At 39.0% G+C, this 19983-nt stretch overlaps 1 protein-coding gene across 1 annotated transcript in view; it reads left to right on the plus strand.

Annotated features, from left to right (window-relative positions):
• The window catches only part of RORA (RAR related orphan receptor A), an 82629-nt gene extending 71114 nt beyond the window's left edge, over positions 1-11515 (plus strand). Inside the window, exons 4-11 of the mRNA XM_042473991.1 lie at positions 1402-1543; positions 2482-2877; positions 4239-4360; positions 6188-6320; positions 8019-8126; positions 8788-8898; positions 9121-9233; positions 10343-11515. Of these exons, the coding sequence (XP_042329925.1) occupies positions 1402-1543; positions 2482-2877; positions 4239-4360; positions 6188-6320; positions 8019-8126; positions 8788-8898; positions 9121-9233; positions 10343-10507 (1290 nt within the window). The 3' untranslated portion in view covers positions 10508-11515. The remainder of the gene's footprint in view (positions 1-1401; positions 1544-2481; positions 2878-4238; positions 4361-6187; positions 6321-8018; positions 8127-8787; positions 8899-9120; positions 9234-10342) is intronic.
• The last annotated feature ends 8468 nt before the right edge of the window (positions 11516-19983 follow it).

Raw genomic sequence — 19983 nt, forward strand, 5'->3', positions numbered from 1 at the left:
CTGCTCCGCAAGCATTGGGTCTTTTGACAATTTTCGTTTAATGAATTGATTCCTACAGTTCATTAACATGCCCACTTCCACTTCTGTATACACATATGTCTTAATTAACTGCTCATTGGCTGTTTAATTACAAGAAAACAGCTGACAGCTGCCTTGTTGCATCCTAATGGCAGAGACTCCAGGAAAAAAAAAAGGATGCACACCAGCCTGCGACAACAAAGACTTATTCATAATCCTATGATTTATGGCGAACACTTACACGTTTCCATGTATCATTACATTTTGCAATATTCTAGTAATTGCCAATTAGGGATCGGAGGGTTGCGCTCCCCTGCGCTTATTCTGCATTTTGCAAAACTCTCTGAATTTAGCTCTTAAAACAAACAAAAAAAGCAAAACACAATACACACAAAAAAGGTTGTTTTGATTGGAGATGTTAAGACACTTGTGGGATGACAGAGCAAAGGATTCTGAAGCATTCTGACTCTGTATTACTCTATGGCTGCATCTGCACTTCAGAATTAGTGCAGTTTGATACCACTTTAACTGCCATGGATCAATGCCAGGGAATTCTGGGAATTATAGTTGTGGCACCAGTGTTTTCTGACAGAGAGGACTAAATGTCTCACAAAACTACATTTTCCATGATTCCCTAGCTTTGAGCCATAGCAGTTAAAGTGGTGTCAAAGTGGATTACTTCTGCAGTGCAGATGCAGCCAAAAAAATTAATAAATTTGAAATCCAAAATAGTTCCGGTTCCAGGCGTTTTGGACAAAGGAGGCTCGACCTGTTGTGTCATTTTAAACAGTTTTAAACAGTTTTATCATTTTGTACTGTATTTTATTCATTTAATAAGCCATCTATTTTAATATTGTAATCATTTAATCCCATTTTAATGTACCGCTTCTCTATGTTTTTAAATGTACTGTTCTTTGAATATAGTTCTGGGAAAAGTAAGGGATAGTATTACTAACAACAACAACAACAACCTGTATCTTTAGCCAATGTCTGTATATTCCATAATAAAATTTATTTTACAAAAATAATAAATCCTCAATGGTACATCTCCTTCGGAGGATTCCTTTTACATTTAAGCATATAATATGTGGTCCCTTTGGAAGCCGGCAGTGATGAATAATATTGTAATGTCAAAACCAACCAACCAACCAAACAAAAAGGTATACTGTAATATAGGTTATTAAATGTATGGTGCTAGATAAACCATGCACAAGGCTCTCTATTGGAGAACAAAATAAGTTGCATATTGTTTGAACCCACATGAACTATATAAACCATATAAACAAGAAAACTTGCTAACACTTGCATTGCAAAACGCTTGCAGTAGGGGCGCGGTGACTTTTTTCCTCTGTACTAATATTGCATTTTGTCATTACTTTGCAGGGTTTTTTCAGGAGGAGTCAACAAAGCAACGCCACATACTCTTGTCCCCGTCAGAAGAACTGTCTCATCGATCGAACGAGTCGAAATCGGTGCCAACATTGTCGGTTGCAGAAATGCCTTGCTGTGGGGATGTCGCGAGATGGTGAGCTTTACTGGTTCGGCTCCGCTGTCGTGGATGTGCGACACTCCTTAGCTTTGGGCTGGTTCATCCCATCCTTAAAATCTTACTCTTGAAATATCCTGCACCTCATAAGTCATTGACCCACCTAGTGGCTTTCAGGGTTGCTTACCGCCGGCATGCGTACATGGTCATGCACCACATTTCCCACACAGTGTGACAAAATGCCACCATAAACACCTCCCTGTTGTATTTTAGTAAAGATTGGGTCCTGCGTCATCCAGACTCCGTGGCGAGAGGATGTTTTATTTGGCCGGTGCAGACAGGACCTCAATTGTGTAAATTAAATATGCCTTCTGTTGCATTTCATTTGACGGAAATCTAATTCTATTTCTGAAAAAGAATCATCTTAAAATTTGGCCTTTTGATGACTGTTCCTGGATAAGCCACCTTCTTAAATGCTTCTTTTCCCCGGTGCAAAATATCTGATTTTACTAATGCTAACCAAAGGGAAGAACCCCCGTCCTCTGACATGAAGGGTCAAGCAAAAGTGTATTGCGATGTTGTTGCAATTTGCCTTGAAAGCTCCCCTACCCAGAGAGGCTTGTGTTATATCCGTCCTCCTAACATAGCACTTTAGTATTACAGTTGATGGAAGTTGTGAAGATTTTCATGCCTGATCCATCTTACCATGCATCTACACTGTAGAAATAATGCAGTTTGACACCACATTAAGTGGAATCCTGAGATTTGTAGTTTTGCAAGGTCTTTACCATTCTCTGCCAAAGAGTGCTGGTCCCTCACCAAGCTACACATCTCAGGATTCCACTTAAAGTGGTGTCAAACTGCGTTATTTCTACAGTGTAGATGCACCCCAAACTGGTGCAACCTATGCAATGAGAATAGGTTTTATTCTCGACCTATGAGAATAAAAAATCTTATCTCGTGTGACTATATTTCAGCTGTAAAGTTTGGCCGAATGTCCAAAAAGCAGAGGGACAGCTTGTACGCAGAAGTGCAGAAGCACCGGCTGCAGCAACAGCAGCGGGATCACCAACAACAGCCTGGTGAGGCGGAGCCGTTGACGCCGACGTACAGCATCACCACCAACGGGCTGACGGAGCTTCACGATGACCTCAGCAATTACATTGACGGACATACCCCCGACGGCAGCAAAGCGGACTCCGCCGTCAGCAGCTTCTACTTGGACATCCAGCCGTCTCCGGACCAGTCGGGACTCGATATCAACGGCATCAAACCAGAACCGATCTGCGACTACACGCCGGCTTCGGGCTTCTTCCCCTATTGCTCTTTTACCAATGGAGAGACATCTCCGACAGTCTCCATGGCAGAATTAGGTAATGGTGACAGTCGACGGGAAAATCTGTGTTGTTTCTGTAATAGCTTTTCTACATCTTAAATGCAACATCTTTTGGCTTTGGGTCCCTGAAACCACATACAGACTTTAGGTTTTGGGTATGGCTGTAACTGCGTAGGCTGCTCTTACTGACTTCATCCCATAGAATTAATATTAATACTGTATTATTATTGTGAAGTCAAGGGCTTTCATGGCCAGCATTCATGATTTTTTTTTTTTTTTTGTGGGTTTTTGGGGGCTATGTGGCCATGTTCTAGCAGAGTTCTTTCTGACGTTTCGCCAGCATCTGTGGCTGGCATCTTCAGAGAATGCTGGCAATGGAAGTGAATGGGATATATACATACATACTGTATGACTCTAGTTTGGGAGGAGTCATTTCCATGTTAATCTGTATTGTTCTGTTGTTGAATGGTAAGGTCTCAGGGTGCCTATTTAATTAATGATCCATTGTCTGATAATAGTATTATTATTATTATTATTATTATTATTATTGACAGTAATAATAATGATAATATCAACAACATTGATTTATTATGCCCTTTTCACCAAAGGGTGGAACATCAGACATGCTGGATATACTTATGTATAAATCCTGGGATAGTTATAGCAAATTCCTGAGTCTTGGTGCAGTGATTCCTCCACATTTTCTGGGGTTCGGGGTGAAGGACCCCCCCATGAATGTGGAAAAAAGTGAAAATTTTAAAAAATTATTCTTTTTAGTTAAGAGAACACCTCTCTAGGAATATCTAAGTCCTCCAGTGCAACTCTATGGTCAACGTCTACCAGAAATTGATCGTAGAATCATGTGTTTTCTCTAGGAACCTCTCGGTTCTCCAACTCAACTCTATGGTCAATTTCTGGCAGAGTTACGCTGGAGGGCCGAGAGATTCCTAAGGAGAAAATATGATTCCAAACGGCAAATAATCAAATCTGCAAAAGTCAAATTTTCGAATCTGGAGGGACAGATTCTGGTTGCATTTGCTTTAAAAAGTAAAAGACCTCTCTCCCTGTGACCCTGGAAAACAAGGCCAAGACAGCATCCATAGTTTTGATCAAGATGGATCGGGTGTACGTTGACTTGTTGAATTTGAGAGATATATATTTATCCAAGGCCACTTATCCAGTAACCGCTCACTCACAGTGACATGCAATGAGAAGTATAACGCATTTTGGAAATAAAAAGAAGCAGAAATGGATGTTGGAGCCCCGTTTTTAATATTGCACAGATGGACAGAAGGAAACATGGGTAGTTTAATGGCTGGCTAGACCGAACACGTACGAAAGTAGCTGCAGGTAACCTTTTTTTAATGCATGCCGTTTCTTGTTCACTCTCGGCTTTAGAACATCTCGCACAGAACATTTCTAAATCGCACATGGAAACCTGCCAGTACTTGAGCGAGGAGCTCCAACAGATAACATGGCAAACGTTCCTGCAAGAAGAAATTGAGAACTACCAGAGCAAGGTATTTGCGAGGATGTGCATATAGGATGTGCAATCGTGGCATATAGTCCAGTTGTTAGTCTCGACTAAAGCAGACCTATTGATTCACTGGAAATGGCGTCAGTGTTGAATTGCCAAGTTTCCATTGATTCGGTAGGTCTGCTTTAATTGGGATGAAGAACTGGAATTAAGCCATTAGTTGCATCTGCACTGCAGAATTAATGCACTGATTTAACTACCATGCTTCAATGCTGCGGGGTTCTGGGATTTGTAGTTTTGCAAGATATTTAGCTCTCTCCTTTCACAGAGTTTTGCTGCCACAACAATTACCTTTCCAAAGTTCTGCTTTCATTTAATGTCATATGATTTTGGTTATCTAACAAGGGTAGCAAATTTCTTTAACTGAACATAATAGTTTTGTTCATTGTCTCTTTGGCTGCCGCCACACTGCAGAATTAATGCAGTTTGATACCGCTTTAACTTTAACTACAAATCCTGGGATTTGTAGTTTGCTGTGGCCTCAGATCACTCTGAGAAAGAGGGCAAAATATTTCACAAAACCACAAAGCCCAGGATTTCCTTAGCATTGGGTCTTGGCAGTTAAATGAGTGTCAAACTGCATTAATTCTGCATTATAGATGCATCCACGGTCTACTTGATTTTAAAGGTATGTGAGCAAACATTTTGATTTGAATGCACTTTATAAATCAACGTTACATTTGGTCATATAACTAAATTGGCATGCGCCATGCCTACATGATTTTTAAAAGGAAAAGTAATGACAACCCTTAGGTTGGGAAGGTTGGGATACAATCATGGAAGCGATTGTTGTATTTTATGGATGTTTTACTGTTAGCCGCTTTGATCTTCTGGAGGAGCGGGATATAAACTATTACTATTCCTCAAGAACTTCAGTTTCATCCTGCAGCTTATGCCATTTTAAAAAGATTGCTCCCGGTGCAATTGCAATAATAAAAACAATAAAACAGAGACCGTAAGGAAACAGCAGCAAGAACAAACCAAAGCAGAACGGTGGGAAGGCAACTGATGTAAGCCAAATACCTGGCGAAAACAGGAATGTCTTCACTGCTTGCCAAGGTTTTTTTTAATTTGATCCAACATGCAAAGCCACAAGTTAAGTGCACATTTGCATGAAATATTCCTAAGCGTTGCATTGTTTTTAGCAGCGTTCAAATGCTCAGAGTGACAGGCAGCTAATCACAGCAATGCCTTTGGCTCCCTCTGGCTGTCAGAGAGTTGCAATAAATATAAAGTGTGCTGTATTTTTTTTACCTGGAAGAGCTGCTAGGATTTGATACGGATGAGTAACTTGAGAGTCTGTTTTATTTCTCTGTTCTACTTTCTGTTCAAATGAATTGCAAATTTCACTTGGGCATACAAGTTCAAAGTTTGAGTCCTAAAGAAACCCCTTTTTGGAGTTTGCCCACATATTCGAATTGGAGCCAAAAGCATTGTTTTGGAGGAAAACATAGTCTTTTAATCATCATTAATGCCTATACTGTTCAGTATTGTTAAAAGGTGACAACAAAGAAAATGATATCCTGTGATTAGTTTCTTGCATTCTTGCAGTTTTTGCAAAAATCAGTATATCAGTGGAAGACAGATTGCAATGCAACATAACTATCAGAGCTGAAATAATCTGGCTAAATATACAACAGGTTTATCCTTGTTCCTGTGTTGTCCATTCATTACACACACACAAATGGGGAAAGGGTCTTGTTTTGCGTGTTTAAATTCTTCTTTCAGGAAGTTAATTTTATTATTTATTTATTTATTTTTGCAAAGCTGGAATAGCGACCTAATGTTATTTTTCTTTCTCTTTCAACAGCAGAGGGAAGTTATGTGGCAGTTATGTGCGGTGAAAATAACCGAAGCGATACAGTACGTGGTGGAGTTTGCCAAACGCATCGATGGCTTCATGGAACTGTGTCAAAACGATCAAATTGTGCTTTTAAAAGCAGGTGCGTAAGTGTCCAGAGAGACTTTTTGCAAAGGTTATGTGTTTTTAAATATTTTTATTGATTTTTTGGAAAATAATAATAAAAAATGGTACATCGCGTATTTATGAGAAACAAGACAAATTGTTCTCATTATTTATTTGTGTCTTAACATATATTGTACTTCCCTTTCTTTCATTTTTCTTCACGACTTTAAATCTTCTTTGTACAGTCTATTCTGTTCAAATACATTTCACAATTCTCTAAGTATTTAAGTCCCCCCAAAAGCCTTCACTTTTTAATAACTAATATTATTTTCAAAACATTAGTGAATGACATAAAAGATGCCAGCTATCACTTCATGGTATTTATGGGAGATTTGGATGGGGTGATAGACCCACTGAAAGACAGAAAACCTGACAAGAAAATAAAAGTTAAACAGGGGGAACTACCAAAAGAATTCTTTTGATTTGATGAACGTAACGCAGATTCAAGATGCCTGACATTTTAAATATGGAGAGGCAAAGGATTACACCTTTTATTCGAATAGACACAAGTCATGGTCCAGACTGGACATGTTTTTGATCTCGATACATATTTGGTCCCAAATTAGTGACATCGAAATAATGCCAAAAACATGGTCAGATGATAACCCAATCTTGATAAAATTAAAATTATTTTGAAGTGAATTTTTTTGGTGCAAAGGTTATGTGTTATGAATGCGAAGCTTCGCTCCAGCTTCAACGGTAGCCATTTCCTTGTATTTCATACTGGGGAAATCTAATCTGTCACTCTTTGACTATATAGTGGGCCATTGGTTTCTGCCAGGGTTTGGTTCCAAGATCCTCCAAGGATACCAAAACCTATGGATGTTCCATTTGGTATCTGCCATGGTTAGGTTCAGGACCCTCCATGGATACCAAAACCTATTGATGCTCCATTTAGTATCTGCCAAGGTTTGGTTCAAGACCCTCCACAGATACCAAAACCATGGATGCTCCATTTGGTATCTGCCATGATTTGGTTCCAGGATCCTCCATGGGTACCAAAACCCATGGATGCTGAAGTCCCATTATATACCATGGCACAGTAAAATGGTGCCTCTTATATAAAATGGCAAACACAAACTTATACAATACAGAGTGATTCCAAAAGAATGGTGCAAAACCAAACAAGGACAGCTTTATTTTTGCACGATTCTTCATGAATCATCCAATGTTTATAAAGAGTTTTGTGCACGAAACAAAGATTGTGTATGTTGAACCCCCAGAAAGCAAAAGTGTCCGATTCCCCCATGAAAATAAGTTTGAATTTTTGGAATATTTCTGACTTCAGAATTCCAGATAAAGGAGACTCGACCTGTAGATGTGAAATATAGGCCTGTTACAGACAGGCCAAAATAAAGCTGCTTCGAGTCACTTTGGAGGTATGGTATTTCAATGATGCATGCGTTCTAAGAGTCCAAAAGCCGCACCAAAGCCACGCTTCAGTCCTAAGGACTGGAGTGCAGCTTTAGTGTGGCTTTTGGACTTGTAGGAGTTATGTATCATTGAAATACCATACCTCCAAAGTGACTCGAAGCAGCTTTATTTTGGCCTGTCTGTAACAGGCCATATACTCGCGTATTTTCCAAGGAGATGTAGAAAAATTGCCTTATGACCCACAAACCCACTATACTGTTCCCTATTCTCAACTGTTAAACCTTTTCTTCTTTGTCTTTAGGGTCTTTAGAGGTTGTATTTATCCGAATGTGCCGTGCCTTTGACTCCCAAAACAACACAGTATACTTCGATGGCAAATATGCTGGCCCTGATGTATTCAAGTCATTAGGTAAGGAAATGAAGTACTTAATTAGAAAACGTATTTAAGAAAGCAGCTACTATTTACTCAAAATTGATTTCTTACTGTAAATGGATTTGTAGACAAATGACCCAATGGATTTATTTTTTTCACTAAATGCACTGCGCTAACTCTGCAACTTAAATGGGTTTAAATTCGTCTGACATATATGTCAGTAATGTACCATAAATTCAGTCCTTGTAGAAGGTCAGAGCCTTTGCAACTTTTTCCACATCTAACCTTAAGATTGTGCACATTTTGTAAATTCTTTGGCATCATTTTCTTTTATTTCATCCTTTACATCCTTGGTTACATGCCCCTAAGGTTTACTCTCGACTTATCCATGGGCCATATCAAAATCCATAATTTTGACCCGCAAACCTGCTCTTGACCCACACGAAGTTGACTTATACATGAGTACCTATGTTATCAAGGTGTGTGCAACTATTACTGCATTTTGGTTATATAAACCACCACAATAGCCTTGTTTAGAAGCTGGGCAATATCATTGTCATTATGCTTAAAACTCTTAGCATAAAGAGACAACTCCTGGCAAGGCATTTTCCCACCTGATTTCTCTGAAAATAACATATCGTTGCATGCTTTTAAAACACAACATCCTGGATGATGCTTGGTTTTTGTCTTTTGGCAGGTTGTGAAGATTTCATTAGTTTTGTTTTTGAATTTGGAAAGAGTTTATGTTCTATGCACCTTACCGAAGATGAGATTGCATTATTTTCAGCTTTTGTTTTACTTTCTGCAGGTAAGCTATAAAAAGTTTTTAAAAGTTTGTTTTCACTCCGCATGAAGTAGCTGAATTTGATGTTATACTTTTCTGGATGCAGTAGTTGCACTTTATGAATTAACGTTACAATTGATTGTGTAACTAAATTGGCATGTGCCATGCAGACAAGATTTTTTAAAAGGAAAAGTGATGGCAATATGATAAAAGAAGAACATTAATGTTGTACTCCTCTCCTTGTAGACCGATCATGGCTTCAGGAAAAGGTAAAAATAGAAAAGCTGCAACAGAAGATTCAGTTAGCCCTTCAGCATGTGTTGCAGAAGAACCACCGAGAAGATGGAATCTTAACAAAGGTAAAAGCAGTAGAATCTGCCATTCATTGCTAAATGCTAAAGTAGGTTTGGAGTTGGAAACTTCGCTTAAATCATGTTTCGCTTGCTTACTTAAGTTCTGGTGTAAATGCTTGGGACCAGAAGTGTTTTAGATTTTGAAATTTTTCAGATTATGGAATATTTGCATATATATATATATAATGAGATATCTTGGAGATGGGAGCCAAGTCTAAACATGAAATTCATTTATGTCTTGCATACACCTTATAAACATGGCCTGGATGTATTCTTATACACAATACATTTTAATAATTTTTGTGCATGAAACAAAGTTTGTGTACAGTGAACCATCAGAAAGCAAAGGTGTCGCTGTCTCAACCGCCCCTGAGGGCAATGCCAAATTTTGGAATATTTTGGATTTTGAGATTCTGGATAAAGAAGACTCAACTAGTATCACAAAGTATAGTTGGTTCTTGGTATCCACTGGGGTTTGGTTCTAGGATCATCCCATGGATACCAAAATCCATGGAGGCTCGAGTCCCATTAAACACAATGGCATAGCAAAATGGTGTTCCTTATATAAAATGGCAAAATAAAGCCGTGAATGCTTGAATCCATGGATAAAGAATATGTGGATACAGAGGGCTGGCTGCACGTGATTAAAGATAAAATAAATATGATTCATTTTTACTTTTTGAAATGTATATATTTTTTGAATATTTTCAAGCCTTGGATGCTTGAATCCATGAATAAAGAATCCATCGATACAGAGGGCTGACTGTACGAGGTTTTTTTTCAAGCTATGAATGCTTGAATCCATGGATAAAGAAACCATGAATGCAGAGGGCTGCCTATACATGATTAATGTACATTAATCTGATTCATTTTTGCTTTTGGGAATTTATGTATTTTTTTGAATATTTTCAAGCCATGGATGCTTGAATGCATAAATACAGAATCCATTGATACAGAGGGCTGACTGTAGAAGACTTTTTCAAGCCATGGATGCTTGAATCCATGGATAAAGGATCCCTGGATACAGAGGGCTGGCCATAGAGGATTAAAGACAAAATAAAAGCATACTCTTAAATCTCATTCATTTTTGTTTGTTTTTTCTCTCTCTCCTACAGCTAATATGCAAAGTGTCTACATTAAGAGCACTGTGTGGACGACATACAGAAAAACTCATGGCGTTTAGAGCAATATACCCAGACATTGTGCGACTCCATTTTCCTCCGTTGTACAAGGAGTTATTCACTTCAGAATTTGAGCCAGCGATCCAAATGGATGGGTAAACGTATCCCCTCTAAGCACTTCTGGAATGTCTGAAGGTACGAACGTTAAAAATGGGAAAAGGAAAATAAATAAATAAAATTACGAGTAACCGAGACACTTTATCACGGCCCTGCGTAGACCTAGCGGCGGGCCGACGCACTGCACATCTTCTGGTGATCGGGGTCAGGCAAAACAGAAAAACGGGGAAATTTGAAACAAGAGTCGGACTTGTTTTCTCGTGCGTGGCGGTTCCCACGATGCCTACCGATACGGACCCCTTTCCCCCCAACCCTTGTCTTGACTTCTCAATCTTTTGACCTCTGTTTACACAGAAAATGAGGGTCCTAAGAATCAGGAGGTTTTCCTTTTCCTGGTAACTCACTGCCCACAAGACTTTTCACAGGACAATGTTTTTCTTGGTAAGAAAAGGACGGACTCTCCAGCTATAGAAACCAGCGACTGGTGTGCATTGCAGAGGCTTCAGCATCAGTTTTGCACAAGTTGTTCATTGTTTCATGAAGGACGATTTCTTTTTCACCCTGCCGTCGGATTGCCGGTTGGCGGAGCGGCACGGAAAGGGTCCATAGCAATAGCAACAATAGCATTATAATCTATTACAGGGTAAAAAAATGGGCATGAAGTCTATATATAGCAAAAGAGATATTTGTTTATATATTTGTTTTAATTAATATAAAAAATGTAGTTAACTGGTATAGCTTTTATTGTTGAATTGATAAGGCACTTTCATTTTGCACCTTTTTTAGTTTTGTTTTTCGTTTTTCCGTTTTCCTTTTAAATTATATGCTCGCGTGTTCATTGTCGTGCTGCATGTGCACCAGAAATTCAAATTTTTAACGGAGGGTGGTTTGGAAAGGTATTTAGGGACACTGCAAAAGTGTTTATGCTGCTGTTTTTCCACATTTATTTTTGAAAGAGAGAGGCTGGTCGGATCCTGAAATACCTTCGGTGGTTTTACATAACGGAGGGTAAAGGGAAGGAGCGAGGAGACGCAATTCTAAATGTTTAGTGCTGTGTTCATATATATATATATATATATATATATATATATGGACAAGTTTTATTGTAGAAAAAAGAAGAAGAACAAAACCCCTGTGTCGAATTACCACTGATTGCCGACATAGGGAGAAAGGACGCTTAATGTTTAGTCACTTAATGGAAATGAGTTGATTTTTGGTTGCCCCGTTTAAAGTCAGCCCACTTACTTAGGTGAGTAAACATGGATTCAGACAACCAAATTCGGACATTTCCGGTATTTTGGAAAATATTGGCCCTAATAACTTTTGTTTACATTGAGTGTGAGTGAGTGTGTGTGCGTTTGTGTGTCTGTGTGTATGTCATAAATCATGTATTGAACGAAACAGGTATAATATACATGGGGGAGTTATCTTCTGCGGTCTCCATTGAAATGAACTGGATGTGTGCAAACCAGGTGCGTTTTCTGGTGGTGATGGGCCCATTGGCTTACATTCATTGCACAGTTAGGAGTGCCTAAATCTTTTTCATACCTAATCTGGAATAACTCTTTTCTGGAGTGTGGGTACTCCTGTTTGTTTTATTGTTTTACCGGCAGCTTCCTACTCCATAAAAACCAAATATATCAATTTAAGCATGTTCCTTCTTTGCTTCAAATTAAAGCAACTTGAATTGAGACTGTGCTACAAAGGATGCTTTAAAACCCTCATCTTCAGTTGAATGCTGTAAGCATATATTGCTAAAATCATACCTAGAAGCTATCCAAGAGGTCGATTGTGGCCATCTTGGATACAAAACTCTTCCAATGAGAAATCTGACCCTTTAAAAAATGAATTTCACAACGGTCCCAAATTGTGTTTGGTTTTCCCTTTCAAGATTCCATTCTTTCCCCTTTTCTAAGGAATAGGACAGGCTCACCTAAACTGGAAATATAATCGTCGCCTAAAAGCATGCTATTTGGGTTTGGTCCATTTTAGCCGTTGCAAAAAAACAAGAACAAAACATTTTACTGTATAATGTGAGCGTCGTTTCCCATAAATAGCCTCGTATTTATTGCCATATACTTTACCATCTTAAGTGGTAGCGAGACCCGACAACATTGCTTTGAATTAGGCCATGTATGACATCCTAGCATTGACATTTCCAAGCCATTGCAATTATTGGCAAATTATAGTGTCATCTGATGTATGATGTTTTTTAGTAAGTCCCGTTTCTTTTTTAAAAATATACTTCCTAACATTATTGTTGTGTTGTGTTCCTTCAAGTCATTTCCAAATTATGGTGATCCTAAGGCAAACCTATCATGGGGTTTTCTTGGCAACGTTTGTTCTGGAGGAGGAAAAAAAATAACCCAAGGACAGATATTCATAATAATAATAATAACAACAACAACAACAACAATTTATACCCTGTCTCTCTGGTTGGATTGAGGCGGATTACAGTATAATTCATAATATTGGAGTTCTGGAATGCTATCCTTATTGTCTCCCCCCCCCCCCCATAAAATCTTTAGGGTGTTTTATATAAGTTTAGTATGGAATTTTTCCTTGGTAGGATTCCAACCATCTCTTGGATCTTCCCTTTAAAATATAGCAATTCTGTGCAAATCTAAACATGTCAGAAAAATCGTTCCAAGTCTATTCCGCCCTGGTTTTATCCCTATTTATTATTGATTCCCTTGCTCTTGGATCATTTTGTGTTTGCTGCAAATCCCACCGCTGAAAGTTAAGAGATGCTACGTGTTTAATTTGTTGACAGCCGAGAACCCTTAATTATTCTGAAGATCACTTTCAACCCCGGCTCCAAATATTCCTTTGATGGAAACGCTTCAAAGACTGAAGTGATTAAAAAGGTTCATTTCAGGATAACTAGTAATGTAAGTTGGTGCGACAAGTCACACCTCAGTTATTCAAGCGACTCTTTTTTTAAAAAGCATATATTAAAAGACAACAACCTTCAGCTTCCCTGATGATTAAAATCGAAAACATACATATGGATGGATGCTGCTTCTTGTCTCAAAGCCGGGAGTTTGCATCAAAAGGCAAACTATCAAGCTGTCGAGACTTAACTTTATCAAGCTTATAAACATAGCTTTATCGGGCTTATAATGTTCCAAAAATATTATCTGTTTACTACAGTCGCCCCTTCAAGTCTGCGGACTTGAAATCCGCAGACTTTAAAATCCGCGGAGGGGCAACCGCCATTAACCCCAATGGGACGCGTGCCTGTGGCGTGCGCCTTGCATGCACATGCCCCATTCAAGCCTATGGGGCTTAAATATATGCAAGTTTGGAACTGGCAAGGTTTTTTGTAACAGATCCCCCATGACTTCCAAGGGGCGACTGTACATATAATATCCGAGAAAGCAATACTATACATATACTTGCGAGTGGCAACATGGTTTGAGCATTTGACTACAGCTCTGGAGATCGGTGTTCGATCCCCCACTCAGCCATAGAAACCCAATGAGCAAGTCATAGACTCTCAGCCTCAGAAAAACTCAACAATAGGTCTGCCTTAGCTTCGCCATAAGTCGAACGTGACTTGAAGGTACCCAACAACAACAATATACTCATGCATAAGTCAATTTCACGTATAGGTCAAGGGCAGGTTTTGGGGCACATAGTTAAGGATTTTGATATGACCCATGGATAGGGTGACCAGATACAGCAAGCACAAAGGAGGACAAGGAGCTGTAAAATGTAGGACATTCAAGAAAAGTGTACAGCATGACCAAAGAAAAGCTGAAAACACTCCTATGGCTATAAATCCATGGTTCTTAGTCCTGTTTGAAATGGAGGACATTTTGGAATTCCTCCTAGACAGAAGGTTGAAATGTCCCTCTTGCCCCCTTGAGTCCCTATATTGGGAGAAAGGCAGGATATAAGAAAATAAAATAATAATGATAATAGCAACAGTAATAATTATAATAATAGAACATGTTCAGGAAATATGCCCATGGATAAGCTGATGGTAAAGACATGTTAACAAGGGATGTAAAGGACAAAGCAAAGGAAAACAATGCCAAATAATGCCATTCAAAAAGGTCAGAAGCAGCACCAGGAAGGAGAGACTAGAAAGGGTCGGTGCTTCTTCTAGGTTCTTTTAGGATGGATTAAGTTCTCACCTTTTGCCATTTCACTCAGAGATAGGGATGGTTAATAGGAGTTAAGGTACATTACTTACACTGACTCATAGATAAGTCGACCCAGGGTTTTTTGGTGCCTTTTTGGACTAAAATGTCTAGAGTATCTGCAGCTTGTTGGAGGTTTGACTGCATTGTAACATATCCAAGTAATCCGCATGTTTAGTTGCTATTAAAGAAGCTGGACAGAGGACAACGGTTCCTTGGCATCTAATGCAAGCAACATAGTCTACAGTAGCTTTCTATAAAGAGGACCCATGTGTCCAGTGCCAACAATGGAAAAGAAAGTGCCTAGTTATCCTTCTTTTGGAATGATACTCCAGGTTGAATATCCTTTATCCAAAATGTTTTGTGTGTTTTGGATTTCAGTTACACACTCTCAGCCTCAGAGGAAAGCAATGGCAAACCACCTCTGAACAAATGTTGCCCAGGAAAACCCATGACAGGGTCGCTTTAAGGTTTCCATAAATCGGAAACGACTTGAAGGCACGCAACAACAACAATGACCCAACAGAATATTAAAGGACATATAGAATGGGCAATTCTGGAAATATCATATTGGCACTGTCCCCGTATCATCATCATCATCATTGCACCTTCCTCCCAGAACAAGGACTCAAGAAAACGCATAGTGGCACACCAGGTTTGGATTACTTCTCATGAATGGAATTATGAAAGGGTCCCCATTTAGATTCTTTCACCCCAATATCTGTAATTCACAGATTATAATCTGTTTCAAAGCAAGAAGGTCATGCTTAAATGTGTGGACTCTCCCTCCCCAGGTGTTTTGTTGGTTTTAATGGAGTCATTGGTAGCAAATGTGCTTTCTCTATGGGTCTCCTCTGTGCTTAAAACTGGGCTGTTGAACAAACCAAGAGTTTTCTAAAGCTGCAGAACTAGTTAAAGTTCAACTGAACTAAAACGCCAGTATCTACCTTGCCAAAACCTATTTAAAGCCTGCCATTGCCTGGAGACAAAAAGTATGAAGCTGATTTAAGAGAAGAACAAACATGACTCGCTTGCGGCGGGTCCATAGGATTGTTATGTTTTGGTATCAACTCTCAGCCTTGTTACTTAAAGAGTTTGGGATCATTTTTTTCATGCAAAATATACTTATTTATTGAATATATTATCCCTTGTTGGGAAGAACGTTGGCTGCGTCATCTCTGGTCGCATCTTCAACCTGGTTCCTACTTTTAAAATTCTCCTGTCTTGAAAGCCAAGCACTTTATGTCTAAAAGTTAGGTGCATTTTATATTTTTGAGCAAAAGTAACAGAGGCTGCTAGTTACTTACAACTTCCTTGAAACCAGTCATTTGCACCTAAACTAATATACAAACATGTTCTTCATCTCAGTTAGTTTGAGTCTCCCTTTTCTGAAATGCTTGGGGATCGAGGCGTTTCAGATTTTGGGTATTTTTGGATGCTGGAATGCCTTTATTTGCAATATATATACATCTTAAGCTTAGGCATATGTTTTATTCAGTTAATTTTAATTCTAATCTTGCAATTGCACAAAAGTGTGGATGTTTTGTCTAGTGGTCTTTGGACTAAGCAATAAACCATTATGTAGCCCTATATGTACAGAATTCAGTTATGTTTCATATGCACCTAATATGCATAGCCTGAAGGTAATTGTATGCAATGTGTTTAATCATTTTGGTGCACGAAACAAAGTTTGCATACATTGAACCTTCGGAAAGCAAAGGTGCAGCTCTGTCACCCAGGAAAAATAGTTTTGGTTTTTTGGAATATTTCGGAATTCCAGATAAGGGAGACTCAATCTGTATTAGCAAATTACTGCTATTAGATAAAACAGTTGGAATTGTCTTTAAGAGAGGATAGGCAGGAAGACTTGAATGTGAACTTGCCAATATGTTAAACTTGTCAAAGGAAGGAAGAAACCCATCTGACCTAAAAGCTAGGAATCAGTTCCAAAATCTGAAAAACTTGCAGGCTATTTAGAATGAATGCAGTTATTTAAAGTGGGTGATTCCCAATGTCTTTCTAATTTCTATTTGTATAATCAGTTGAAGTGACATGGAATATTTGCAACTGTTAGCAGAGGCCCCAGAACTATTTTTAAGGTTTTGAGGTGGTTCAGCATTGACAGGCAGGCTGCTACTAACTGACTACTTGCGGCTAGGTTTGTATGAAATGCAATAAATCATAATACATTGCATTAAAACTACCTTCATCCTTGGGCAAGTCTGCAGCGGCCAGAGTGTTCCAGGTTGCTCCTTGGGGTATCCGAAATTCCCCTTTTCCTCCGGACTCCGCAGTGATGGCAGGTAGTTGTATATACATACATCCCACTGGCACGAGTTGCTCCATCTAAGCTAGAAAATGTGGCATCCAAAATCCATCATATGGCCGGGCACCTCATTGTTACTTCAGAAGGAGCAACTCAACTCTGGGTAGTACAGTGGGTCGCATGTGTAGACAGTTGGCTGGCATTGCTGCGGGGTATTCTGGGTTTTCCTGGAAAATGCAGAGCAAAAGGTAAGCCTTTTTAATGCAATTTAAGGCAAAGGATGGCATAGCATAGTGGTTTAAGTCTTCGACAACAACTCTGGAGACCAGGGTTCGATTTCCAGCTCAGCTATGAAACCCACTGGGTGACCATGGGGAAATCATGCTCTCAGCTTCAGAGAATGGGAATGGCAAACCTCCTCTGAGCAAACCTTGCCAAAAAAAAGCCCCATGATAGGTTTGCCTTCCAGTCGCCGTAAGTCTCATAGTGGCTTGTTGGGCTAGGAATCTAGAGACCAAGGTTTGATTCCCAGTTTGGCCATGAAACCCACTGGGCAATATTGGACAAGTGACACGCTCTCGGCCTCAGAGGATTGTCCTTGGCAAACCTCCTCTGAGCAAACCTTTCCAAGAAGACCCCACGATAGGGTTGCCTTAGGGTCGCCAAAAGTTGGAAATAACTTGAAGGCACACAACAACAACAACAACAACAACAGGAACAACATGATGCAGAACTGGCCAAGACAATCCATAGTCAAATTGGGGCTTTGGTGGCAGAAAGAACGGTGGAGAACTGGTTCATTTGACCCATGTAGATGTGCCCATCATGATCATGATCATCCTCATCATCCAGTTGAAGGTACTAACAATCTGAGTACCACAACAGCAATAGCAAAAGAAAGATCAGTTAGTGTCCTCCTGTTGGATGATTCCTGCAGAGGGTTTTGTTTTAATGCAATGTATTGTGTTGGCGGTCCATTCGGTGGTCCAATTTCCCCATTTCCCAGGACTTCGGGGAAATTCCAAGACTGTTAGACTAACCCAAAATAATGGTTTGGTTGAAATGGTTTTGGGTATCATCTCTCACCCTGTTTTGCTGGACATGTTTCATGGATGGATTCCTTCAGGCTTCTCAGAGGATGATCTATGGGATGTACTTCTCTAGCATGATCTTTCTTTAGATAGATAGATAGATAGATAGATAGATAACAACATGATGTTAGATACCGTTCTCAGTTTGGTTGTTCTTTTACAGAGCTTTTATAGCACAATCATGATGTGGATGTTGAGGTCGAAACGTTTGTGCGTTGTATGTGTGGGATGCTTGCGCGCGTGCGGTTGTTGTCGATAGGCCACAAAGTGTCCATGGAATAAAGGAAATGCATTGGAAGATATTTAAGTCAAAAGAAAAACATAGAAGGTGGAAGGAAAAATAATACTAATCATCTATATAAAGCCTTGTCTGGACCACTTAAGAGAGACGTCTATTTTTTTAACCCTTCTATAAATATTTGACGACACTTGAAATAATTCCTGCAATAAAATGTGATTTGTGCAAAAGACGAAACCAACCAACCAACGAACAAACGAAAAAAGAGAGAGGTTTTTTTTTGTAATGTGAAACGACAAAAGAAAGCAATGTAATTCTCTTTTTTTTTTTCTAAAAAAGAAAACGAGACAAAAAAACAGACGAAGCAACTTTGTAGTATTATTATTATTGTTAATGTTTTTTGTCGATGGGATTTGTCTACTTGTCTTTTGGAAAACTTTTTATTTCATTGAATGTGCCATAATACTAGAGATGTGGGTTTTGGTGGCGGGTTTTTCCCTTTGTGTTTATTCAAGTTTTCGACGACAAGAAAGCTATTTGTGTTACCGACATTCCATAAAGCGTTGAGGAAACATAGCTTAGTGGTTTATTTTTCCTTTGTGTTAAAAGAAAAAAGAAGATTTATTAGTGAGCTTTGGTCATTATTGTTGCTTTTTGCACACATAACTTCATTCCTCTATAGTGCAATATGTACATAGAGCACTTGCGGGTTTTAACCTTGATCCCTCAGGGAAAAAAAATATATCTATATATATGTATTTGTTGTACAGGTTTTCTTTTTTTCTTTCTTCCTTTTGGCCTTCTTTCTTTCTTTCTTTCGCTATGGGAATGTCGACTGAATCACTTGTTGTTGTCAAGGGGCAGCCAGATAATAATCCTAACGCCACTGCCAAAACTAAAAGCAAACCCCATTAACCATTTTGTCATCCAATGCCCTGCCATTCGCAACACGTATTTCTATTTTTAATTTAATTTTACTTTCTGACAGTTCTTTGTGCGAATTCGGGGAAGAACAAAACACAAAGCAAAAGCAAAGGGTATATAAGCACCTTATGATTGACTTAACTGTGAACGACAATCCATCTTGTTATCAATAATGTAGATGCCCAATCGCTTTCGAAGTTGGGGTCGACCAAAAGTCTGGAATTAATGCGCTCAGGGATCTTCTAAAACTCTTTGACAGGGTGGCCAGTACTCTTCTGGGAGGAGAATTGCAGTCTCTTAAAATACAGTGTTGTCCTATCCCTCCGTTGCACAACTGAATTGGGCAGAGATGGCTTTGTCTTAAATCGATGCTCAGTTGTCTGGGTTTCCCGATCCTAATACGGCTCGACCCTGTTAAGGATGGGCACAAACTAGTAATAATAATAACAACAGTAATAATAATAAAACCTTGCCAAAGCTGCTGGGTAAATTTTGGTTAATGTGTTAGAGGACGGTTAATTTTCCCCCCACGAAGCAAATCACTTTAAGTTCATATTTTAAAAAGATAAATATCCTTGATCATGTTTTAATTCACAGAACCCTCAGTTTTTGCTATATAAAGCAAATAGATATATGTTTCCGTTAGACAAAACTAAGGTGGTTTTGCTATATAGAGCATGCATATATATATGTGTGTGTGTGTGGTCTATATAGCAAAACCACCTTAGTTTTGCCTGATGGAAACATCCAAGGCAGAATCTTTCACAGTTTTTGGGAAGCTGGAATTAGATTTTTCCAAAGCCAGCTCGCTCTATATATTTTCTAAATATCTATCATTTACAAAAACAACA

This window comes from Sceloporus undulatus, chromosome 6 (assembly GCF_019175285.1).
Source record: "Sceloporus undulatus isolate JIND9_A2432 ecotype Alabama chromosome 6, SceUnd_v1.1, whole genome shotgun sequence".
Taxonomy (NCBI): Eukaryota; Metazoa; Chordata; class Lepidosauria; order Squamata; family Phrynosomatidae; genus Sceloporus; species Sceloporus undulatus.